Source organism: Polyergus mexicanus, unplaced genomic scaffold, assembly GCF_030449975.1.
Source record: "Polyergus mexicanus isolate NDT 795.1 unplaced genomic scaffold, iyPolMexi1.0 SCAF_137, whole genome shotgun sequence".
NCBI classification, from domain to species: Eukaryota; Metazoa; Arthropoda; class Insecta; order Hymenoptera; family Formicidae; genus Polyergus; species Polyergus mexicanus.
The window spans coordinates 1,216-26,722 of record NW_027223457.1 but is presented as its reverse complement, the minus strand read 5'-3'; the positions used below and the strand labels follow the sequence as shown (position 1 = coordinate 26,722).

The window sequence follows — 25,507 nt, the reverse complement described above, 5'->3', positions numbered from 1 at the left end:
GGACCTAAACCTGGACCTAAACCTGGACCTAAACCTGGACCTAAACCTGGACCTAAACCTGGACCTAAACCTGGACCTAAACCTGGACCTAAACCTGGACCTAAACCTGGACCTAAACCTGGACCTAAACCTGGACCTAAACCTGGACCTAAACCTGGACCTAAACCTGGACCTAAACCTGGACCTAAACCTGGACCTAAACCTGGACCTAAACCTGGACCTAAACCTGGACCTAAACCTGGACCTAAACCTGGACCTAAACCTGGACCTAAACCTGGACCTAAACCTGGACCTAAACCTGGACCTAAACCTGGACCTAAACCTGGACCTAAACCTGGACCTAAACCTGGACCTAAACCTGGACCTAAACCTGGACCTAAACCTGGACCTAAACCTGGACCTAAACCTGGACCTAAACCTGGACCTAAACCTGGACCTAAACCTGGACCTAAACCTGGACCTAAACCTGGACCTAAACCTGGACCTAAACCTGGACCTAAACCTGGACCTAAACCTGGACCTAAACCTGGACCTAAACCTGGACCTAAACCTGGACCTAAACCTGGACCTAAACCTGGACCTAAACCTGGACCTAAACCTGGACCTAAACCTGGACCTAAACCTGGACCTAAACCTGGACCTAAACCTGGACCTAAACCTGGACCTAAACCTGGACCTAAACCTGGACCTAAACCTGGACCTAAACCTGGACCTAAACCTGGACCTAAACCTGGACCTAAACCTGGACCTAAACCTGGACCTAAACCTGGACCTAAACCTGGACCTAAACCTGGACCTAAACCTGGACCTAAACCTGGACCTAAACCTGGACCTAAACCTGGACCTAAACCTGGACCTAAACCTGGACCTAAACCTGGACCTAAACCTGGACCTAAACCTGGACCTAAACCTGGACCTAAACCTGGACCTAAACCTGGACCTAAACCTGGACCTAAACCTGGACCTAAACCTGGACCTAAACCTGGACCTAAACCTGGACCTAAACCTGGACCTAAACCTGGACCTAAACCTGGACCTAAACCTGGACCTAAACCTGGACCTAAACCTGGACCTAAACCTGGACCTAAACCTGGACCTAAACCTGGACCTAAACCTGGACCTAAACCTGGACCTAAACCTGGACCTAAACCTGGACCTAAACCTGGACCTAAACCTGGACCTAAACCTGGACCTAAACCTGGACCTAAACCTGGACCTAAACCTGGACCTAAACCTGGACCTAAACCTGGACCTAAACCTGGACCTAAACCTGGACCTAAACCTGGACCTAAACCTGGACCTAAACCTGGACCTAAACCTGGACCTAAACCTGGACCTAAACCTGGACCTAAACCTGGACCTAAACCTGGACCTAAACCTGGACCTAAACCTGGACCTAAACCTGGACCTAAACCTGGACCTAAACCTGGACCTAAACCTGGACCTAAACCTGGACCTAAACCTGGACCTAAACCTGGACCTAAACCTGGACCTAAACCTGGACCTAAACCTGGACCTAAACCTGGACCTAAACCTGGACCTAAACCTGGACCTAAACCTGGACCTAAACCTGGACCTAAACCTGGACCTAAACCTGGACCTAAACCTGGACCTAAACCTGGACCTAAACCTGGACCTAAACCTGGACCTAAACCTGGACCTAAACCTGGACCTAAACCTGGACCTAAACCTGGACCTAAACCTGGACCTAAACCTGGACCTAAACCTGGACCTAAACCTGGACCTAAACCTGGACCTAAACCTGGACCTAAACCTGGACCTAAACCTGGACCTAAACCTGGACCTAAACCTGGACCTAAACCTGGACCTAAACCTGGACCTAAACCTGGACCTAAACCTGGACCTAAACCTGGACCTAAACCTGGACCTAAACCTGGACCTAAACCTGGACCTAAACCTGGACCTAAACCTGGACCTAAACCTGGACCTAAACCTGGACCTAAACCTGGACCTAAACCTGGACCTAAACCTGGACCTAAACCTGGACCTAAACCTGGACCTAAACCTGGACCTAAACCTGGACCTAAACCTGGACCTAAACCTGGACCTAAACCTGGACCTAAACCTGGACCTAAACCTGGAATGTGATTTTTATATGACCTTGACGGTGCTATTTAAGGTTATACTAATATTATTATATAATGCGCCACTTATAGCTCTACAACTTTAGTTCGAAACATTTTTTTTTTCAGTAAAGTTTTGTTTTCGAAATATTTGACCGTTTCCAGACTTTTCTAACACTAACCGTGTTTGAGATTATACATATTTATATATAATTTTATACAGTTATATATATTTATATATAATTATATATAAAATTTATATATGAATATATTTCATGTATAATTATATATGGGCCATTTTTTTCGGCTGTAAATAACATCGGAAGATACCACAGAGAGCACATCATCAGCCGACATTTCATCTGCCATGTCTGTTTACAAACAGCCCAAGCACGCATGAATCTGTTCCGTTCCGTTTCTTTATGCGCAGTAAGAGTGATGGGAAAAAGGGAACGAGCAAATGCGCTCAAGCGATATGCTGCGTTTCATGCGATTCATGCGTGAAACGAAACGCACCCTATGCCAAAGCGCTTCCAATGCGCAATTTGTTGAAATCGGAACGATTTTTTATGTAGTCTACGCGTTTCATGCGTAATTCAGAACGGACCCTGGAATAATCAGCATGACTGATCAATCAGAAGATCCTAGCGTTCAATTGGCCAATTGGCAATGTGATTGTCGGGCTTCGTCCGTTTCTGAACGCACAGTCGCTAATCTATGTTGCGTGTCCATGATAGTGACTCGCAAAACGTCTTGAATGTTCATCCTAACCTGAAACTGTGAATCTGAATGATCAAAAAAAAGAATTGTGTTTTTACTTTGTGTATCTGTTAAGAGAAAAGCTAAGTAAAATGCCGGAAACGAAAACAGAAACAAAACCGATTAAAGATATGAAGAATGGAAAAGAAGATGATAAAAATGATTTGGTGAGAGATTAACCTATGTCAGAGTAGTGGAATTGCCGTCGATTGGATTAGTGTCGAAAAGAAGATGTTTCTGATTCTGCAACGATATTAATTAAATCTGTGTATATATATACACTTGTGATTTATCAATACGAAATAAAACGATTGCTGCTTTTCTTATAATTTACTTTGCATTTATAATAAGTTATCTTTTATTATAACATGCATCTCATTATTAAACAACAGTTTGCTGTGCAGTTTATTTTGTAATTCTCTTTTTTATGATAATTTCTCCTTATCTATAAAAAAAATTACAGTTGAATAAAGAGCTATAATTCAGATAAATATCTTAACTAAATACTTTAATATACATATAATATTTAAGAGAAAAAAAAAGATAAGGTATGCATATGTTGGAAACTTGGTTCTGTTTTTCAGTCGGAAGAAGATAAACTTCTACAAGAAGAATTAACTATGCTCGTGGAGCGCCTGCAGGATGCCAATACCAAACTGTATCCTCCCGCCTTAGAATCTTTGCGTTCGCATATTCGTGCATCGACAACATCAATGACGAGTGTTCCAAAGCCACTGAAATTTATGCGGCCTCATTATGATACTATGAAGAGCATCTATGAAAAAATTACTAATGTCAAATGTAAAGAATTATGTTCTGACATTATTTCAGTCCTAGCGATGACCATGGGCGAAGGTCGAGAGTGTTTGAAATACAGGCTCACAGGCTCGGCATTGGCGATTGGCGAATGGGGACATGAATATGTTAGACATTTATCGGGAGAATTGGCAGGGGAATGGGATGAAGTCACGGGTGATAATGTTGAGGCGACAAACAAGAAACTGATTGCTCTGGTGCATGAGATTGTTCCCTATAACATGGTACACAACGCCGAAACGGAGGCATGCGACCTGTTAATGGAGATCGAAAGGCTTGATTTGCTAGAACAATATGTTGATGAAAGCGCGTATCAACGAGTATGTCTCTATCTTACAAGCTGTGTGCCATATGTAGCTGATCCAGAGAACAGCACTCTTCTTCATGTCGCTTGTAAATTATATCGAAAATTTGGACAGTATCCACAAGCAATCAGGCTGGCGATGCAATTGAATGATTTACCTCTCATTGAATCAATCTTCATAAATTGTAGGGATCTGTAAGTATAATCTTTTAAAGAGTTATTTATTTAGAATATTTATAAGCAGTTTTATTTAAAAAAAAACCTATTAATTGATATAGCCGATTTCTTGAAGAGAAACTAAGAAACTTATATATACTTTTCAGTTCTGTGCAAAAACAATTGGCTTTTATGCTGGGTCGTCAACAGATCTTTCTGGAGTTACATGAAGCTACAGTAGAAGATGACGATTTGTTCGAAATAATGTCCAATTCCCATTTAAATAATCATTTCCTGAACTTGGCACGAGAGTTGGACATAATGGAACCCAAGACGCCAGAAGACGTCTACAAATCCCATCTAGAGAATTCGCGACCGCCATTCGGCGGTGGCCAAGTTGACTCAGCGCGACAAAATCTCGCGGCGAGTTTTGTCAACGGTTTCGTGAATGCTGCGTTTGGTCATGACAAACTGTTGATTGAGGATGGTAATAAGTGGCTGTACAAGAATAAGGAGCACGGCATGCTAAGCGCGACCGCATCCCTAGGTCTAATCCTGCTGTGGGATGTTGACGGCGGTCTCACTCCAATCGACAAGTACCTGTATTCGTCGGAAGATTATATCAAGTCCGGTGCTCTGCTAGCTTGTGGCATTGTCAATTGCGGCGTGAGAAATGAATGCGATCCCGCCTTGGCTCTATTATCCGATTATGTGTTGCACAGCAGCAACACCATGCGTATTGGTGCTATCGTCGGTCTCGGTATTGCATACGCCGGCTCTAATAGAGAAGCCGTACTGGGTCTGTTGACGCCAGTGCTCAGTGACACTAAATCGAGTTGGGAAGTGTTGGGTATGACTGGTCTGGCATTAGGGATGGTCGCTGCCGGCTCCTGTAACGCTTACGTCACCACAGCGATCATGCACACGCTAATGGACAAATCGGAGTCCGATCTCAAAGACACTTATGCGCGATTCCTGGCGCTCGGTCTGGGATTATGTTTCCTGGGAAAGCAGGAGGCTGCAGAAGCGATCATAGCAGCTCTAGAAATTGTTCACGAACCGTTCAGGTCGATGTCGACGACGTTGGTGGAAGTATGCGCATATGCTGGCACAGGGAACGTTCTCAAGATCCAACACTTGCTGCACATCTGTTCGGAGCACTACGAGCCGAGCAACGAGAAAGAGGAAAAGAACGAACGCAAGGACAAGGAGAAGAAGGAAGAGAAGAAAGAGGATAAGGAGAAGGATCTTAGTTCTAGACAGGCTATTGCCGTTCTTGGTATTGCCTTGATCGCTATGGGAGAGGAAATCGGTGCTGAAATGGCATACAGGACCTTCGGTCACTTATTACGTTATTGCGAGCCCGTGATTCGCCGTTCGGTGCCGCTTGCCCTAGGTCTCATCTCGGTGTCGAATCCAAAACTAAACATCTTGGATACGTTGTCCAAGTTCTCACACGACAGCGACCCTGAAGTTGCGCACAACGCGATATTCGCCATGGGCTTGGTCGGTGCCGGTACAAATAATGCACGATTGGCCGCTATGTTGAGGCAATTGGCTCAGTTCCACGCGAAGGATCCCAACAATCTCTTCATGGTACGCATCGCGCAAGGCTTGACGCATCTAGGTAAAGGTACGCTTACCTTGTCACCCTATCACAACGACAGGCAGCTGCTCAGCCCTGTTGCTCTCGCCGGACTTCTATCGACATTGATTGGTTTTTTGGACGTAAAAAATAGTGAGTATATATTCTTGATGCAATGGGCATAAAAATATTTGCTATTTGCATTTCAGTTCATTTTCAAACAGATAAATTATTCTCTTTATGGAGATTTTTATTGTAAAGTTTCTTAAATTGATTATGAGAAATCTTTTAAAATCAACACTTAAGACACAGAAATTTATAATAAATTTCGACCTTTTTTCTTATATATTTACAATTAGTCGATCAGAGTAGTTTTTAAGAATTTTTATATTCTTATGTAGAAAGATTTTATTATAAAAAGCAAAACTTTTCTAATGTAATATGATACAGTTTCTTGTTAATTAACATTATAAATATTTTTTCAGTTATTCTCGGACGCTCACACTATCTCTTGTACACGCTGGCCGCTGCAATGCAGCCCAGAATGCTGGTGACTTTCGATGAGGACCTAAATCCGTTGGCCGTACCGGTGAGAGTTGGTCTTGCTGTCGATGTCGTCGGCCAAGCGGGCAAACCGAAGACTATCACAGGCTTCCAGACGCACACCACTCCGGTATTATTGGCATATGGCGAGAGAGCAGAACTTGCCACCGAGGAATACATACCGTTGACGCCGATAATGGAGGGTTTCGTAATTTTAAGAAAAAATCCGGACTTTATACCCTAGTCGTAATATTTTTTCAATCGTCAATAATTCGCTCCGTATTAAATTCTACTTGTAAGGCAGAATATAATAAAAGTGTATTATTATTCACTTTACATACATGAAGGATTGCAACATCTCTATATATATTGCTCTTTTTCTGTAGGATCCCAAGATCACATTTTTTTCCTATGTACTATTTACAGAAAGGGAAGAATACAAATATTCTTTATTTAATAAAATATTAGTTTTAATAATAAAAAATACTGATATATATACATATATATATACAATGTATAAAATCTCGCTCGGCACGAATTTTGTATGCAAAGTATACATCATAAAAAAGATCAATACGGTATTTTACATTATATTTTTAGCGATAATAATACATGAGCAGACATTAGTCTTTCCTAAAGTAAGTACCATTCAAGATAGCATATACATACATACATATATATATGACAATTGCGCAAGCATATATATATATATATATATATATGCTCGCGCAATTATCATATATATAAATTACATTTAAATGTTTTTTTTTTTTTTATGTTTTACCGCTTTGTCTTCTTAACTAAAAACCATAGAAATGGAAAGTCTGTATTACGATCATGTTAGTCGGTTAAAATGTGCGTACATTACGGCACATATCATGAATGATAGTGTGTATTGTATTATGTCAATAAAATACTTCAATTGTAAAACTTTAAATAATACTTTCGTAAAGGCTTGTACTATAGTTATTATAATATAATGTAATTTTCTTTTTTCGCGATTGTATAGTTGAATTTCAATAATATTTCTATGCAAAAGAAAAGAAAAATACATTTTAAAAATGTTCAACGATCATGAAATTTCGCTGTTTTGGTAATCTTGTGTTAATAAAAATAACTTATAATTTATTCATTGACATATCTTTTCAAAATTAGTTTCTTGTTTCTTTTTTTTTATTTTTAATACTAATTTATGCAATGATAAATTTATGATCTAATTTCAAGAGAAATGCTTAAATAATCTCATATAAGAACACAATAGAAATAATATTAGATTCTATATATATAGCTTTCTAAAATTATTCTGCACAGTATACAAAGTATTATCACGTTTTGGCACTGTTATTAAATCATGATAATAAATATACTATATAGATTAAAATATAAAGAAAAAATTGATATTTCTAAAAATAAGTCAGGGAAATATAACATATATAAACTGCCTCGTATTATACCATGTGAAAAAAATAAATTCAAAAAGAAATGTTTTCAGTTGTTCTAATCTTATTTTTATAAAATTAACTATGTCTTGCGATTCAGTAGCAGTATAATGGCAATATTTTAGGTAGTGATCTAAGATTTACCATTTTGTCCAAATTGTGACTGTTAATACTAAATTACGTCAAATTAGTATCAATTATTTATCAACAATAACAATTTTGTAAGGTATTAATTTCTTAACTTGCATATATAATTACGAATATATAGCACCTGTCTGAACATATTAAAATACCTTGTCATATAAAAGTATTCTACTTGAAAAACTGTAATATTACTTATATGTATAAACTTATATGTTATAAAAGTATACTTTTATGCAATTCTAAATTGCCCTATAATCAGAATTATATATAAATAATTCATTATTGCTTTATATATCTACTTATAAATTTATACTTTAAATTAAGTTTTTTATATAATGTACTAGCCATCTAAATTGTTTTGTATATAAAACTTGTACAATCTATCAACTATTATTAGTACTTTCATAAAAGCCTTTAGTATCGATAGAGATAGCTTATAAAAATTATGTGTTTTTAAGCTCGTCAGTCATTCAAAAATTCGTACTTATTATCATTTTGATAATAAAAACTGTGCTGTCACTTTGATAATGATAAAAACTGTGCTCTGCCACTTTGATAATAATAAATACTGTTCTATTGTAACTGTGATACAACAGTATTATATTGCTATACGTTACTGAGGTCATATTTGCAAGAAAATGATATAGTTTCTTACGAGATTTTGAGGACGTTTTGTTTAGCTTATTTTTTCATAAATGGCAATATATATATGAATCCAATTTCATTAACAATAATTTGTTTCCATATCGCGATGGACAGTCACAGGTGCTAAAACATGATGTGGCGATCCCAAGTACGTTGTAGGAGATGGCATACCGATGTCGGACTGCCTCGTCAAATCCGGCTCGGCGTTATTGTCGACAACTAGCAGAGGTTCAGAGGCGAACGTCTGCTGTTCGGAATCATCGTGTGGCGTCATCGTGCTGTACCCATGATCGCTATCTCCACCAGGTGGTCTTCTATAATTAGTAGAAACTCTGTACGGTGATATAGGTGCGATACCATCTCTCACAAGGCAATCCAAATTGCTTTTGGTTTGATCCAATTCCGTGGGCTCCAGATCGCCCTCGAGATGCGTCATACGCAATGTGTCGGGCGAGGTATGGAGATGCAAGCATTGATGCTCCACACCCGAGTTTACCGATCGGAGTCTATAGCAAAATAGAACGACACCTAGGATCAAGACTAATGCAAGAATTCCACCGGCCACTAAACCGACCGATGGCCACTCTCCTATTACGATCTCATCCATTGATTGTGAATCTGGAAAAACAACTTTATTATATAATGACTAATAGAAATCAATAAATATGACAAAAAAGAAAAAAGAACGAATTTACTGTAAGTGCCATCGCTGTAAGGTATCAAAGATCCGAAGATTCCCTTGAAACATACGGATATGTCGGAGCAAAACGGTTGTTGCAAAGGTGTTTCTCCATCGGTATCGACGTGGCACCATTGACAATCCGCAACACCCAAGCAATCTGTCTCCGTCGCGTATGATTTGCAATCGATAGACGGACACGATTTCAAATTCGTCGGTTGTATCCACGGAGTCTGTAAACTCGAACCTTGCTCATATAGCGGCGGACAAGAATTTAAATTGTTGGTACTTTGTTGTGTACAACTGGAAGAATACAAGGAGCATTCGCAAGGACATTCACAACCAGTTTGTTCCATACTTTTGCAATTTAAACATGAATGATCCATCTATAATATTTAACAAAAAAGAAATTAAATAATATTTTAAAATCGAAAATAAAATACAATAAATAATGTGAACTTACCGTACTGCATGGACAAAAAGCTCTAAGCAGATTGCACTGAGTCGTCACATTGACGACACCAAGGAATACATTAATACCTGGTACAACAGCCACTTGATATCTAACACAGTGCTCGCCATGTGCTATATTAGTGAGCACGTCATCGAGCGACATGTTAAACTGATAGTATCTTTGCACGATGCCTTCTAAGCGATTTGCACATGATTTTTTTTTTACAAACAGCCCGTGATTCAATATGTCATTAGCTACTAAAAGTTCCTTATGCGTCAAATGCTGTTGCTCAATCTTGCCTGTTGCTTCCAACAATGTCGGATGCGACACCAAGTAACCTTTGTCATCCATCAAGAAACATTTTACAGTTGCATCATAACAGAATGGAAACATCTCCAACAGCAATCTCATGATGTAACCCATTGTAACATCCATAGATAAAACAGCAATGACATAATCTGTACTTCTGTTGCTCATAGAATATTCAACAACTTGACTTAAAGTGACTACATAGCCTGATCCACCCGCATCTAAGTAAGGTGGAGTCAAAATTATCTTATCAGGATACTCTAATGCTTTTCCATACCACATTCGCCTCTTGGGATCAAAACCGGAATCCAGTACCATTCCTGGAAATATTTCCAATACACCACTAATTGTACTCACAACATATCTAAAATGACAAAATAAACCAATACATTGAGATATTATTATAAGTTATTAATAAGTTGCTAATAATAATTCAATATAATTCTAGTTATTTGTACAATTTACCTTCTTATTACAAATTTATTTAATGGACTCTCAATATGTTGCTTTTTGAAATGTTCCAAGACTTGTGCTAAGGTTGCTACATCCGGTTTTACAGATGGATGTAAACCGGGATTTGCTAAAAGACCCGTTAAATCTTTTATGTATGCCATATAACTTTGTACAGTCATAGCTGAACCAGTTTCTAATAATTCCAATTGCTCCATTGGAGACTGAAAGCACCATGGTGATAAATAAACTACACCTGTTGCTATAATAAAAAAGCAAAATACATAAATTCTTAAATATCTATTAAGATTTTGTAAATAATTGGCAACTGAAATAAAAATTATCTTCTTACATAAAGTTACAATCCTGTTTCTATAAGTGCAAAGTGTATCTTTATTAATGACAGTTTGAAGCATAAGATCGAGGCGATGATGTAATATGTTTGTAGGCAGTAAAGGCACAGTTCTTGCAACAGGCAATATGCCCTCTTCAGTCATGGATACCAAACATATTATCAAGTCGTTATAAATTAAATGTTTCCATCGGTACCGTTTCTGTGTTATGAATCAAAGAATAATTTTCTGTATCTTACTCCTGTATTTTAAAATTTGTATATAAATGCTTTTCTTTACCTGTTCACCTAATTTTGTTTTTATGTCTATGACTCCTTGAAGCTCATTTATCATTTTCATTACTGCCCAATTATCTATATTTTCAATGTCTTGCAGATGCACTTTAAGTGATTGCTCAATTATTGTCTCAATCCTGGGAAAATTTTTATGCATCCAAACCACACCTTTATTGTCAAAGAATATAACGTATATGTTTGGACCAATATTAAAATACGTTATATCATCAAGGAAATCACATAATTTTACATCTAAGGATAGTAGTGCAATACTTGTAACCTGTCCAATAGATAATATCATTGTTTTGCTATATAGATCAAAATATGGGTCTGATATATAAAAATCTTTTTTATGATAATCAGGACATTGCAAACAAGAAAATAGTTTTGCTATTTCATATCCAAGAATATTTTGCGTTGGAAGAACAATAACATCATTGTTTAAAAGTTGTTTAACATTGATGTATGGTTGATCTGAAAATAAACTGTAATATAGGAAAATCTTTCACATATATAATTAAAATAAAGTGAGTATAAAGAGAGAACTTATACCTGAAAGAATAAGTATAGTTCTGAGATAAGTCTTAAGTTTTTCTGAAATTATTTCAAACACTCTTTGCATATTTGATGTATCTTTTAATTTGTTAGTCAAATGTATAATAATCACTTCGTGCCTTAAATTCTGTGTTAATTTCCTAAAATCAACTTTTGTTGTCTGATTTGAATCTAAAAAAAAAAAAAAAAAAAAAAAAAAAAGTTAAAGGCATTAAATCAATACAATATACAATCTATATATTTAAATAGACTCACTTCTGATTACCTGTTCTAGTTAAACTATCAATATAACGAGCTAGTTGAAATTTATTGATATCTGTTGCTTTCAACAAGCCATCTTTACAAAATAAAGGAGTAGTATTAGCAAGGCCAACAACAATAATATTATCTGTTTCAGAGAGCATATCTATAATAGTTCTGGCTGCTATTTGGGCCAAAGCAAGATCAGATTCAGACATAAACATGCCATGCTCCAAAAGCAGAATGACATTCTTCTCAGGACAGTATTGAGATAATAAAAGTGATCCAATAATGTGACTCAACATTGGTGGTCCACATATCGTACTCGGTTGGCTTATTGGTAGTACACGCAAGTTTTTCCATTCTTGACTTTTTAACTTTGTTGCAAATTCTGTAATCAATTAAAATCGATAATATATTGTATAAATCTAGATAAAACATGAATGATTATGTCATTCAATATGAAATACCTGTTATAATCTGAGAACATATATCCGAAACTTTATTCATCTGCATTATGTCCAAATCAACCGTTTGACTAGAATAAACAGTATGAATCCCTTTCGATAGGATGGAGTATATGGCGTTGTAGCCCTGCTTGAGGACATCGATGTGCGTTCTTAGTTTATTGTTGAACTTATCAACTAATGCATTCAGTCTCGCGTCCAGATTGCTGGAGATGTTCGTGAATTCCATCTTGTTAACCGTATCTTGGAACGAGGATACGCCGAGTTCCTCGTCGACGATGGATCGCAGTCTCTTTGACATATACCTCACGACATCTCGTAGGCACATGCCGTTCAAGGGTTCCGCTGACACCTGTTTGCGCAGCGGCTTGCCAGTTTGGCATTTAACAGTGGCATTGGTGACAGTGTCGTCGCTAGCGGCTGTATAAAGATTTATTAGTATTATTAGCAAAATCAAATACAAAATCTTGTTTACAGCCATCCTAACGGATTTGCGGCTATTTTGGTAGCGAATGTATCTCGCGGTAATTTCATAACCTCACGGATTTATCGCGTGGCGATAATAGTTCATGTTGACATCATCGAGCATTTTAAGCGTCATGTGACTATATCACTTTGAGTTGCGCGAGGTTTATTTAGGAGTGTTAATGAGAAAACGATCTCGGAGATGCTAAGAATCGTTCAATTTTTGTACGATAGTGAGACGCCTGAGAGAGGCGATTTTCGTGGGACGCTTTTTCTAGGCCGTAGAGCAGTGCCGTGCATCCACTTTTAAGAATTGGAAACACTTATCCACACATCCGCTTTTCGGTACTGTCGGTCATTTGGTTCATATTCGTGCTACGTCTACTTTTCGATCTTTTCGATAGAGAACTGATCGCTTGACAAAGAGAGATAATCGCGCCTCTTTGTCTCTCTTTCATCACGTATGGTGTAGTATCCGTGAAGGCATAACCGATACGTTGAGCACACAGATGCGATCGTTGAGAGATAAATCTCGAATAAAGATCGAAAAGCAGACGTAGCACGGATATGAACCAAATGACCGACAGTACCGAAAAGTGGATGTGTGGGTAAGTGTTTCCAATTCCTAACAGTGGATGCACGGCGCTGCTCTACGGCCTAGAAAAAGCGTCCCACGGAAATCGCCGGCACGCCGGCATTGCCTCTCTCAGGTTTCTCTCTGGTAATATTTATTTTCGTTTACTGCACTCATATAAAGCCGCCATCTTGAATAAATGTTTCATCTCTGTTGTATGCCATCAAATTACATTTTATTTATTATTGAAATATTTCATATATCTAATTGTAAATATTATATTCATATATTAAACTATAAATGGTTAGGTAATGGAAAGAAAAACCATAGATAAAATAACTGTCGGTTTCTAAGCCATCTACTATCATATTTTTAGAAAACTGTTATCTTTTATCGGATGAAATCGCGTTATATTAGATATTCAGAGTCTCTCTCTCTCTCTCATATGGGAGTAAATAAAATATATAAATCTGTAGATGAAATATATTTTTCACACGGGCACACAATATTTACAAATGTATACAGAAAAAAACGTGAAAATAGACGTGCTATAAATTCTCTGCTATGCAAAAAACGTTTAGCAGAAATCAAAATGGAAATATATGCGTGTATATGGCAAAAACATATATAGATCAAACTTCAATTAGTATATATAGTTATAAACACGATGAATTCTATCTCATAGACAGTAAATTTAAGAGTTCTTATATTTATTTATTATACACAGCTTGACGCACGAAACATCATTAATAGTTAGTCAATTAAAGCGATTCATCGATGCGATATCGATATATCAATATTACGTATCCGAGCGCTGTTAAAGCTCAATACTTTGGCATTAAATAATTGAAAAATCTTCATCGGTGCTTCACCGCTTCTTGTATTCGCCCTTTTCGCAAGTCTAGTACCCTTTAAATGTCATTGTCGTTACAAAATGCAAAAGAACATTATAACAAAATGAAGTGAAAATTTCAAGCACAAAAGATGAACTATATACCTAATATATAGTCTCAAAACTAAAGAAAGCCGAATTTTCAGAATAAATTCATGTAAAATTATTTCAAATTGCATTTTTTTCTATATATTCTATATATTTTTCTATGATACGTTTTTCGAAATTGTTACGGTACGATATATATATTTTAAATCGAGAATTTCAAAAATCGCTGCGAAGCGTTCGCGTCCATCCCCGTGAAAATTCCAAGCAGCAAGATGGTAAGCGGCGTGGTTCCCGCGCCACTTTCCGCACATCCTCTTGTCATTTGGGATGCTCCCCTCTTCGGGTGCCTAATGTCATCAAGCAATCACGTCGCGCGACACACAAAACATATTGTTATTTGCGAATCACGATTCGAGGCATACGCATCCGTAACAGCATGAAAAATCGATCGGAAACAACATTTATTCAATTATCGCATTGGGAAATTTTAGATGAGCATTAGTAGATAATTCTAATAAAGTAGATAGTTTTATAGATAGAATCGATTAAGCAGATTAGATGAATTGGTCATGGTTACGATTACGACTTCCTGGATATCGATTTAAAATCGATATCGCGAGCCGTAAAAGTTTGCTCGCAGCGCAAAGCGTTTTATGGATTTGCGTTATCAATCCGGGCTTCTCCTCATGACCTATACAACGGACTGTACCTAGAACGGATGCGGGGACGGATCGGTGTCACGTGAACCCTCCGGATATACCAGCTTCCTAGTCTTGCTCACCTACTTTATTGCCATTTCGTTTCATCGGAAATGTTCGGAAATCGCCTACGGGAAAAACGTGCGGCAATTTGTTGCCGAACTGCACTTCAGTCGTTTTTTTTTCGTTTGCCAAAATTTTTGCATTAATTTTCATCTTAATCAATTTTTATACTTGCTTATAAATCCTTTTAATCTTTATCAATAAATCCTATAAGACAGCACCGGCGCCGCAATAATATTAATGACGGAAATAATGAGAGAATAATAATGATATAATTCAAAGATTTTTAATTTTTAATTATTATATGCAATAATTTATATATGTGGCATATCAATTTGAAGAGAGATTAGTAATGCGATATTTAATGGAAAAAATTCGCGCCGTAATTACATAATAAATCCGCGGCATTTTGTTTTCACGTTGATAGCATTTATTCAAGTTAATAGTTCAGAAGCATTCCGGTATTTCTTTCATTAATTACATGTCCTTAATATAATTAAATATTCCGGTTCATCATTATAATAAACGCAAAATGTATGAAAAATACTGAAACCGAAAAATACTTTTTGAAATTTTTTCCATTTTCATGTCGAAAAAGTAGTCAATTCTAATCTGAATTATATATTATATTATGATTTTGTGTGTGTGTGTGTGTGTGTGTATGCGCGCGCGTGTGTGTGTGTGAAAGAAAATTTTTTAGAAATATTATTATTAGTTAATACCATTTTATTTTTATTCAAAATGATAAATTATTTTTTAGAGAAAGATATAATTATTGTTTCAGATTTTTGCAATAAAAATCTACATATGGTTAAATTTGGGAAGAGAATATGGTCTTACAAAAAATCTTATTTTTGGGCTGTTATGACAACCATTTTTAATCCATATGGATCAATCCTGAATCCCGAAACCGTTGAATCATGTATCCTTCCGATACGGTTAAAGCCCGTGAAGAAAAGGGCGCAGGCACGCACCCAAGAAAATTCATACAAGATAAGGTAAATTGGGGTCGCTATTTACGAAGAAATTGAGGTGTTAGGTTTTGCAGGAGCAGAGAAACGAAACTAGGAGAGGAAGAAAAAAAAATACAATTGCGAACATATAAAAAGAAGAGAGAGAGAGAGAGAGAGAGAGAGAGAGGGAGAGGGTTGGAGAGATAGAGGAAGGGCGTAGATGTCAACTTGATGATGATATACTGTTGCGATCTTGGTGTATGACCCCCTTTCTTCTTCACCGTTATCTTCTGCCTCTTTTTCGCCATTACTGCTCTTTCTCTTTCTCGCTCATTCGATCTCACCACCAGATAACATTCCGTCGCGAGGGGGATAACGGAGGGCATAAGGGCGGTGCGGGTGGCGCAAATCGTGAGCGATGGAAAAGAAAAAGGGGGAATCCCCCTCCTGGATTTTCTTCCTGCATGACGATTTCAGTCACTGCCGGCTGGCGCGACGCATACGGAAGACTGGACCGATCGCAGACTGATTACGCACAGTATCCCGCGGATAACATTCGCGCACGCAACACAGGGAGTTGCTCATCTCTTTCTCTTTTTCTCTCTTTCTCTCTCTCTCTCTGTCTCTCTCTCTGTCTCCTGATACACGCGCGTTGTGCTTCTTCAGTCACAGTATATCCGCGATAGACGATCACGAGTGATCGCGACCTCATCGCCGCGAATCATCTCTCGAGATCTGGTGATCCTACGGATAGTTGGGACTTTGCAGAGATCGACATCGGAGATCGGAGCGCTTGCCGCGGGGAACGTTGGTTAGCTGAGGATCCATCGATCGCTGAAGATCTTTGTCATTGGATCACGAGACCGGAGACGATACGATACAGCTATTCCAGCGGCGAGCGCGAAACGTCTTGCACGTCTATCAAGAGTGCTCAAGAGAAGTGCAGTGTATAAAAACGAATCAGACTTATTTCGCTCATCGACGACAAAGTGACGCCAAACTGTCTTGTATCAGTTTGCTCATGGTTATTTCGAAAAAGCCGATGACTTCCATGAGGTTCTATCATCGAAGTTAATAAGGTTCGTAGATTTTTTGGAAATTAGTAGATGAAGAAAGGCTTAAAGTTGAATTTGAATAAAAATAGCGGTATATTTGTCGCAAATAATAAATAAAACAATTAATAGCAATTAGTTTTCTTTGCAATATATTATTTGCAATTATTATTTTTTACGTAATTCTTGAAAAAGCCTGTATAAAAATCAAATTTGACAAAGTATGAAGAATAATAACAATCAATTGTTCCTCTATATAATTGCAGCAGTCTATGTTTATGAAACATATTAAGATAAATAGCTTATATATTAACTTACGTATAGAATTAACGCTCCTTAAGCATACATGTTACCTAAAAATCATTATTTTTAATTTAAATTAGATATTAAATTTGGTATTCTGGTATCACATGGCTTATGTGCAATTTGATTGCCGAGTATGAGCATTCTGAAGAGAGAGTGAGAGTGAGTGAGAGAGAGAGAGAGAGAGAGAGAGAGAGAGAGAGAGAGAGAGAGAGAGAGAGAGAAGCACGTGCTTTAATATTTCAAACTGTCAAGACCAACAGACTGGTGCCACGTGCTCGTAATTGGCTTACCAATCATGTCCCTCAATTCTATCTTCTGAAAAAATGTATGCAATAAAATTTACGGAAGTACGTAATATCGAAAGATGTGTCGGAATATTTAAAAATAGTATCTTATGTTAGTTTTTCGCCAAGACAGGATTTTCACGACGCGAGAACGACGGTGTTAAAATCCTGGTATGTCGATCGCAACGATACGCGGAACGACACATCCTCGGTTAATTAGAATATAGCTGTTTTTTATGAGCGTGGAAGAGGAAGAGGGAGCCGAGATGGGCGGCGAAGGGTGGGAAGGGAGGAGCAAGGAAACACGCACCATCGCGATATTTATTATATGGGACCCCTGCCGGACATTCGCATTTAACGGGCCGCACCAATGGCCACTGCTCACCCTTCTTCTTCTACATACCTCGGAGAGTATCTTGCTGCTCTTCTTGCAGGATCTCCTCCGCAAGTTTCCGTTGATCTAGCGATATCCTCGCTTAATGCAAGTTCGATATATATAGATTGAAATTAAATAAAATATCGGTTAAGCGATTTGCTGTCGTTTCGTGAAAAACGTTTGCTAAATTAAGTTGCTGAATATAATTTAAAAAATACACTTTTTTAGTGCTAATTAATAGCTAATTAATACAAAATTAAATACTTTTTTACAAACACATATAAAATTAATTAGTGTATAATACATTTCTCAGTTCTTTAGAACAGTTTTTACTAAGAACTGGCAATAATAATTGTTGTAATATTATTTTTCCTTGAGAGAGAGAGAGAGAAAGAGAGAGAGAGAGAGAGAGAGAGTTTACTGCAGAATAATTTCACACACACAAAGATATAATATAAAGACAATTTTGAAAAAAAAGATAAATACAGATTTATTATATAAATTATATAAATATGTAGTTTTTACAAAAAAAAGAGAGATAAACTTTTATGAATTTACATTATACATATGATTCTAATTTGTTTTGCAATTGATCAAAAAATTAAATTTGTTAAATATCTAAATATAATTATTGCTTTATTTGTTTTATTACTGTTATTTAGCTTTATTTATCTCTTGTTGATACGCAACTTTACCATAAATATCAATTTACATATGTATTATAATTGATCATTAATATGTATATTTGAGATTAATATGTATATTTGACCAGCTATTAACTGATAATTTTCGCGCGATCATAGATTTAATTTCAGCATCTTGACGTATCAGAGACGGGACTCTTTAATATCCGACTATTGAGACACAATGCGGATACAGCCTAATTATCTAATAGAAGAACGCATATTCTTAGCTGGCTGTTCTCTCGGCAGTCTGCTTTAATGCTCACAATGATCAGCCGGCTTTTCATTTCTTTCGATACCTCCAGAAGCATTTATTTTCGACCCAAATATCTAATCGTTTTCCGCAGATTTTCCAGACAATAAAAATCAGAGGAACATCCGTAGGTTGAAAAGAATGAGAACTGAAAGTTTTAAAACAGAGAAGATAAGAGAACTGTGATGTGGAATTTGAAAACTGATATAATATTTAATATTTTATGAATCACAATTATTTAACGTGTTCCAGCGAATTGATTTGATATCAATTCTAACAACTTTCGTTTTACAATTTTAAAGTAAAAAAAATCTTTTTTGCTCTTGTCTACATTTACGGATTTAAAATAGATCTTTCAAATTTCTTACTGCAGCAACTGCAACGCTTGTTGCAGTTTCTTAAACATTTAAAATTCGCTTCAAGCTATATCATGGAATTGAGTAAACTGTATAATTCGTTTTGCTACAGGTATTGTGTTATGTCTCATTATCATTTTCGCATTTGAGACGATACTGGTCCACAATCAGCTGGAGTAAGTGCACAAACAGAGAACATTTACATTACCATTGGGCGCTTTACAAACATGACAGAAGCATCGCGCGATCCTGAGGTAACTGATCCAGAAAATCCCGACAATGGTAGAACAGCATTAAACCTGACATGCTCAACGACCAGCAAAAGCAAACCTCTTCCAGATCGTGGAACATGGAGCACCAAGCTAGATTTTATTCTCAGTGTGGTAATGCATTTTGTTACGTCGTCAAGTATATTACTCATTACGCCAAACACCATCGATAGTGATACTATAAACAAAATACTTATCAAATTAAAAGAGATAATATGCCAAAAAAACTTATAATCCTCATAGAGAAATAAAATGATTTCTTTACCATTGACATTAAGTTAAATAAACGTGATTTATCTTGTGTTTGCTCATACTTTGACGTTTGTCATTTCTTCAAGGTTGGTCTGGCAATCGGCCTTGGCAATGTATGGCGATTTCCATATCTCTGCTACAAAAATGGCGGCGGTGCTTTTTTAATCCCCTACTTTTTGACACTGTTCCTCGCCGGTATACCCATGTTCTTTATGGAACTGGCTCTCGGACAGATGCTCACAATAGGTGGCCTCGGAGTCTTCAAAATAGCGCCGCTCTTCAAGGGTATCGGTTACGCCGCCGCGGTAATGTCCTGCTGGATGAATGTCTACTACATTGTTATCCTGGCTTGGGCGATTTTCTACTTTTTCATGTCGATGCGCAGTGGTGAGTACACTGACAACTTTATCTGCATTGTAAATTTTTGCGATGGCAAAAAATTTTCTTTGATATATCTTAAATCAAAGATTCTTCATTTAATAATGATAACGAAGTATAGAGATAAAAGGACTTTATTAAGCGTTACATAACATACATAGAGTTACCTTGGGGCACCTGTAACAACTACTGGAACACCAAGAACTGCGTGAATCCCTACGATAGAAGTTCGCTGTTTTGCTGGTCCGAGATCTCAGCCCGAAATGGTAGCGTCGTCAAAATGTGCACGGTCAATCACATTAACATGACGGTAGCGGAGCTTACGGATCCTGTGAAAGAGTTCTGGGAGTCAGTATAAATATAAATTTTCATTTTCTTCTGAGTACGTGACGCGCGTAATTTGCGCTTTTCTATTGCCGAGCTTACATAAATACAACTATCTCTACCTTTCAGACGTCGAGCGTTGCAAATCAGTGAGGGTATCGAATACATGGGCAATATTCGATGGGAATTGGCGGGTACATTATTGTTAGTATGGATAATCTGCTACTTTTGTATCTGGAAGGGCGTTAAGTGGACTGGCAAAGTCGTCTACTTTACTTCTCTGTTTCCATATGTGTTGCTCACTGTTCTTCTGATTCGTGGCATTACGCTACCCGGCGCCATGGAAGGCATTCGATTTTATATCAGTCCAAATTTGTCTAAACTTCGGGAATCCGAGGTAAGTTATTTTTTTTATTTGCTGACTTTTTAAATCTGTTGGCTTTGAAATAATCCCATAAATGTCAGTTAACTGTAATTGTTAACTATAATGTTTATACGAAAATGATTCTATATTCCAACAATATATAACTAAGATTTATAATTTCATAATATATATTTGTATTAATTTCAATTCACTTTTTTATTATTTTAATAATAATTTTTTAAATCTGGATTTTTTAAATAATTTATGAATAATGTGATGTGGAGATGGATAATAAAATAGAGATATTTTCTAAAGAATAAAAAAAGAAATATTTTTGGAGAGTATGTATCCATGGAATATTCCACGTACATACTTGTGGAAATACATAATAATGAAATTCGCAGGTATGGATCGACGCAGTGACGCAGATCTTCTTCTCGTATGGTCTTGGGCTCGGCACTCTGGTAGCCCTTGGTAGTTACAATAAATTTACCAACAATGTCTACAAGGACGCGCTGATCGTCTGTTCGGTTAACTCGTCCACAAGCATGTTTGCGGGTTTTGTGATATTCTCAGTGGTAGGTTTTATGGCACACGAACAACAGAAACCGGTCGCTGAAGTGGCCGCTTCCGGGCCGGGTCTAGCTTTTCTCGCTTATCCATCGGCTGTTCTGCAACTGCCGGGCGCACCACTCTGGTCGTGTTTGTTCTTCTTCATGTTGCTGCTCATCGGACTTGATTCCCAATTTTGCACGATGGAGGGCTTCGTCACGGCTATGGTATTGTTTTAAAGAGCGTGGCAGTTCCATTATTTTAATTGTTTGTTTATATTCTCTAGTCCTAACATAATTTTTTTTCAAGGTTTGTAAACTTCTATTTTTAAACTAGAAAGAATCAGTAGTCTTCTATTGTTTTTTTGATTGTTATTTGCGATTTGTGTTTGAAATATTTGATTCGACTATGTATTACTTTAAGAAAGAGTCCTTTGATCGCAAAAAGATATTGTTTCAATTAGTCAGTTAATTTTCTTTTAGGTGGACGAATGGCCTTTGCTGTTACGTCGTCGCAAGGAAATTTTTATTGCCATCGTGTGCGCCTTGTCCTACCTCGTCGGATTGTCGTGCATCTCTCAAGGTGGCATGTATGTCTTCCAAATCCTCGATTCGTATGCTGTCTCTGGCTTCTGCCTGCTTTTCCTTATCTTCTTTGAGTGCATATCAATTAGCTGGGCATTTGGAGTGAATCGATTCTATGATGCCTTGCGTGATATGATCGGATATTATCCCCTTATGTGGTGGAAATTCTGTTGGACGATAACTACGCCGATGATTTGCGTTGTAAGTATAAGATTTATTATTATTTTGTTGTACTTTTTTAATTTTAGTTTAATTTTAATTTAATTTCTTTTTCTTAAAATAATTGATAGTACAATGATAAAAGAAAATCACTTAACATTGATAAAAAAAGATTACATGGAATGTGTTTTGCATTTTTTCATAAATTTGTTTGACTGAATTTTGAAATAATTTTTTTGTTATAATAGCAAGAATTTTTGAATTATAGATTTTTTCGCATATGTATGGTCGCAAATACTTAACAAAGTTTTTTCATTGAATGCTTAGTGAATTTTACTTTGAATGGGATATTAGTTTGTAACCTAACTATTTTAAATTAGTTTATAAAAATATCTAATATATTCGATATTGAAATTAGGGCGTGTTTGTCTTCAATCTAATTCAATGGACACCCATAAAGTATCTAGACTATGAATATCCCTGGTGGTCGCATGTATTAGGTTGGTTTACAGCGCTATCCTCCATGCTTTGTATACCCGGATACATGGTCTATGCGTGGATGACTACGCCAGGCGATAATAGGACAGTAAGTCAATAAGAGATAACAATAATAATAAAACATTTAAAATACAATAATACATCCTAATAAGATGATAAATATATTATAGAAAAAAGATTATTATAACAGACTTATCATTTAATTATCCTTGCAGAAATACAAATTATTGATCCAGATAGAGGATGATGTCGCGACTCTGCGAACGAAGATGGGTCAACCATCAGTTGAGCTAACACCCCTATAATTTTCATTTTGATTGGCAACAAGCTTACCTAGTATGATAATGTAGCTGTTTATTACATCCCGTAAAGAGAGAGTAGGCGAATTATAAGAAATTAAACAAGGAATTTATTCTGTAAAACAATAAAACTCTTAATCTTTGAAATGGAGGAAGCAAATTTTAAAAAATTGGAAAAAATATTAAAAGATTATTTTTTTTAATATTTATAGAAAAACAAAGCACAATACTATCACGTTAAAAACGGACATTTTACGGACGGTAAAACATTTTTTAAATTGAGTTAATTTTGAAGATTATATAAAATATAATTTTTCACAGAATAAGTTCTTCGTAATTCCTCTTAATCCATTCACTTTTTATAGGATACAATGATAATGGTTATTATAAAACCGCACATAATCGCAATAGATCGTCGAGATCTATTCTCTCTTTCATTCAAGACGCGACTCAACGCGAAGCGGAGAGCCAGCAATCAAACAAACTCACTCGACACTGCCCTCGATCCCCTCATACCCACTTGACAAAAAGCTTCGCTGGCTTTGTACATAAATTATTTATTTGTCATCATAGCGATTATCGTATAATCTCCGCATTATAGGAAATTTCCGAATGCTCGCGACATTCTGGTTGAATCATCGGATTCATTGTGGGATCAAATAGAATTTGCGGATCAAGTTGCATCCTCATTAAACAGTACTAAAATTGACTTTATTATGAGTGTTTACTCTAACTATTAAGTGGATTAATTAGATATGAGAAAGAGAGAGATTGTTATTCTAAATTATTTTTACGCGAAACTTCTCTCTTTAAAAACAATTTTTGGGGATTTCTTGATTCTTTGTGGTAAAAATTAGCTATCAGATTATTGTGTTTATAATATAAATAGAGAATGGAAATCCAATTAATTGTTAATAATGCTAACAATAATAAGCGATATTAGTCCAATCGGCTTTTAATTTTCACGTAACAATATTCAATGATCACATTATCCATTAAACTTGTATCGTGATAGCTGTAGACGTTTTCGCACTTATTGTTACGCTTATACTTTCGCATCAGTTTAATATCGCATTTAACATACGAAGTGTGGCTGCGTCTGCTTTTTCTAAGATCGTACTAAATATCAATTTGAGACAAGCGTAAGGCAAAAGCGTTTCTTCCGCGTTATGTTATCGCTACGAATTGTAAGTAACAACAATGTAGGCACTAATAGTCGTAAGGTCAAATTTTTTATCGTTCGCAAGTGGTTAGTATCAATCATATATCAAGTCTCGGACTAGCTTTTCTGGCTGTTTATGACAAGCGAACGAACGAATATGAATCCAGGATTGCGCATATTTATGCTGCCATAAATATTATAATTAGACGCGTTGTATTATCGCATCGCTCTTATTTAATAAATATACATTATTAGTGTTATGTAATTTATTTTGCGTACCTGTCGTTAGATCTGCAGCGTTAGTAAAGTAATAGTAGCGAGATATCGGATAGTGTCAATGTACGATGGACGTTGCAATATCGTGACAAAGTTATAGTCCAAATAAAATAAAATAATATATAATTTCGATATTATTGCTGCCATTTGTATATGGTACCTGTCTCATTTAACATTAATACGAAATGTCAAGTAAATCTATCACATATGCAGAGATACTAATAGTACTAGAATTTATCCTAAAATTATAAAACTGTATTTTTCAAAAATACACGCTCGACTTTGCAATGTAAAAATTCGATACTTAGTGCACAATAATTAAATTCGTGTAATAGGCATCGATATGATATTGGAATTATTTATTTGTTAGCGAATTAATGATTCCCCGATTCATTGTATTTTATTTTGTTTTACTGATAGTACAATAAATAATAAATTTAAAATATATTATAATAATAATCATATTGTTTTACATTTTGTGTTTTAAGATGTGATCACAATTTCACGAAATCTATTCCTTGTGTGCGATATATGCTATTTACATTTGCATCATTAAATTTTTCTTTCTTTAAATCGTGATTTTATATCTGTTTTATTTCAGATATAACCATCAGTAACCCCACATAAAGATTCAAAGAATCTATAGAAGATATCTAAAGCATATTTGTTATAGAAGATATAAGAATATATAGTAAAAGAGAGTTTACATAAAAAAGAGAACAGTAATTTAAAAAGGAAAAACAATTTATCTATCTTTTAAACTCATATTTTTTCTCATATGCTTATTTAATATCAATAAGTGTCTCCTTTTTTTATCTTCAAGATAAAAAATAAATTTTAAGAATTTGTAATTTTTTTCTGATCTCTCAAATCATATTCGTATCAAATCGAAAGAACGTATATATATTTCATTTATTTGAAATATTCATTTTATTCTGCTGGGCTGCGTTCGAGAACATCACCCGTGTACACCGAGCGTCGTCCTATCTTTGTCATTTACTGAAAGTTGAACAAAGATAGAACAATGCTCATATGCATACGGATGATGTTCTCGAACGCGGCGCTGCGCATTCGCGCAGATTATAACTTTATGCGCAGAAATGTGCGCAGGTCGTGCGTAAAGGTACCAT

General features: G+C 36.3%; 3 protein-coding genes across 4 annotated transcripts; 2 read left to right on the top strand and 1 right to left on the bottom strand.

Annotated features, from left to right (window-relative positions):
* Positions 1 to 2,796: 2,796 nt before the first annotated feature.
* On the top strand, positions 2,797 to 7,345 carry LOC138944266 (regulatory particle non-ATPase 1). The gene is made up of 4 exons (XM_070315183.1): positions 2,797 to 3,010; positions 3,428 to 4,158; positions 4,287 to 5,857; positions 6,190 to 7,345. The coding sequence occupies exons 1-4, from the start codon at positions 2,936 to 2,938 to the stop codon at positions 6,489 to 6,491; spliced, it is 2,679 nt and encodes an 892-aa protein (XP_070171284.1). The 5' UTR covers positions 2,797 to 2,935; the 3' UTR covers positions 6,492 to 7,345.
* A 715-nt stretch (positions 7,346 to 8,060) lies between these two features.
* On the bottom strand, positions 8,061 to 13,217 carry LOC138944265 (VWFA and cache domain-containing protein 1). 2 transcript variants are annotated; one of them, XM_070315181.1, is made up of 9 exons: positions 12,261 to 13,217; positions 11,816 to 12,181; positions 11,548 to 11,721; positions 11,000 to 11,469; positions 10,720 to 10,921; positions 10,383 to 10,629; positions 9,618 to 10,281; positions 9,171 to 9,540; positions 8,061 to 9,093 (listed from the first exon to the last, which is right to left on the bottom strand). In XM_070315181.1, exons 1-9 carry the CDS (start codon positions 12,736 to 12,738, stop codon positions 8,555 to 8,557), a joined length of 3,510 nt encoding a protein of 1,169 aa, XP_070171282.1. In that variant the 5' UTR covers positions 12,739 to 13,217; the 3' UTR covers positions 8,061 to 8,554. The 2 variants fall into 2 exon arrangements, with proteins under 2 accessions (XP_070171282.1, XP_070171283.1); XM_070315182.1 differs by lacking the exon at positions 11,548 to 11,721 and having other exon boundaries at positions 12,261 to 13,215.
* Positions 13,218 to 16,449: 3,232 nt separating this feature from the next.
* On the top strand, positions 16,450 to 24,681 carry LOC138944267 (GABA neurotransmitter transporter-1A). Its single transcript, XM_070315186.1, has 9 exons — positions 16,450 to 17,029; positions 19,373 to 19,643; positions 19,868 to 20,168; positions 20,321 to 20,507; positions 20,613 to 20,880; positions 21,252 to 21,626; positions 21,882 to 22,184; positions 22,561 to 22,728; positions 22,856 to 24,681. Exons 2-9 carry the CDS (start codon positions 19,488 to 19,490, stop codon positions 22,943 to 22,945), a joined length of 1,848 nt encoding a protein of 615 aa, XP_070171287.1. The 5' UTR covers positions 16,450 to 17,029; positions 19,373 to 19,487; the 3' UTR covers positions 22,946 to 24,681.
* Positions 24,682 to 25,507: the final 826 nt, after the last annotated feature.

Excerpts from the sequence above, each read along its gene's own strand:
- LOC138944266 (XM_070315183.1), top strand. The coding sequence starts at position 2,936 with ATGCCGGAAACGAAAACAGAAACAAAACCGATTAAAGATATGAAGAAT. Across the intron at positions 4,159-4,286 it reads TTCATAAATTGTAGGGATCT|TTCTGTGCAAAAACAATTGG; the intron begins GTAAGTATAATC and ends TATACTTTTCAG. Across the intron at positions 5,858-6,189 it reads TTTTTTGGACGTAAAAAATA|TTATTCTCGGACGCTCACAC; the intron begins GTGAGTATATAT and ends ATATTTTTTCAG.
- LOC138944265 (XM_070315181.1), bottom strand. The coding sequence starts at position 12,738 with ATGGCTGTAAACAAGATTTTGTATTTGATTTTGCTAATAATACTAATA. Across the intron at positions 10,630-10,719 it reads AAACAGGATTGTAACTTTAT|CAACAGGTGTAGTTTATTTA; the intron begins GTAAGAAGATAA and ends TTTTTATTATAG. Across the intron at positions 9,094-9,170 it reads TTACAGCGATGGCACTTACA|ATTCACAATCAATGGATGAG; the intron begins GTAAATTCGTTC and ends TTGTTTTTCCAG.
- LOC138944267 (XM_070315186.1), top strand. The coding sequence starts at position 19,488 with ATGACAGAAGCATCGCGCGATCCTGAGGTAACTGATCCAGAAAATCCC. Across the intron at positions 19,644-19,867 it reads TAGATTTTATTCTCAGTGTG|GTTGGTCTGGCAATCGGCCT; the intron begins GTAATGCATTTT and ends CATTTCTTCAAG. Across the intron at positions 20,881-21,251 it reads CTAAACTTCGGGAATCCGAG|GTATGGATCGACGCAGTGAC; the intron begins GTAAGTTATTTT and ends TGAAATTCGCAG.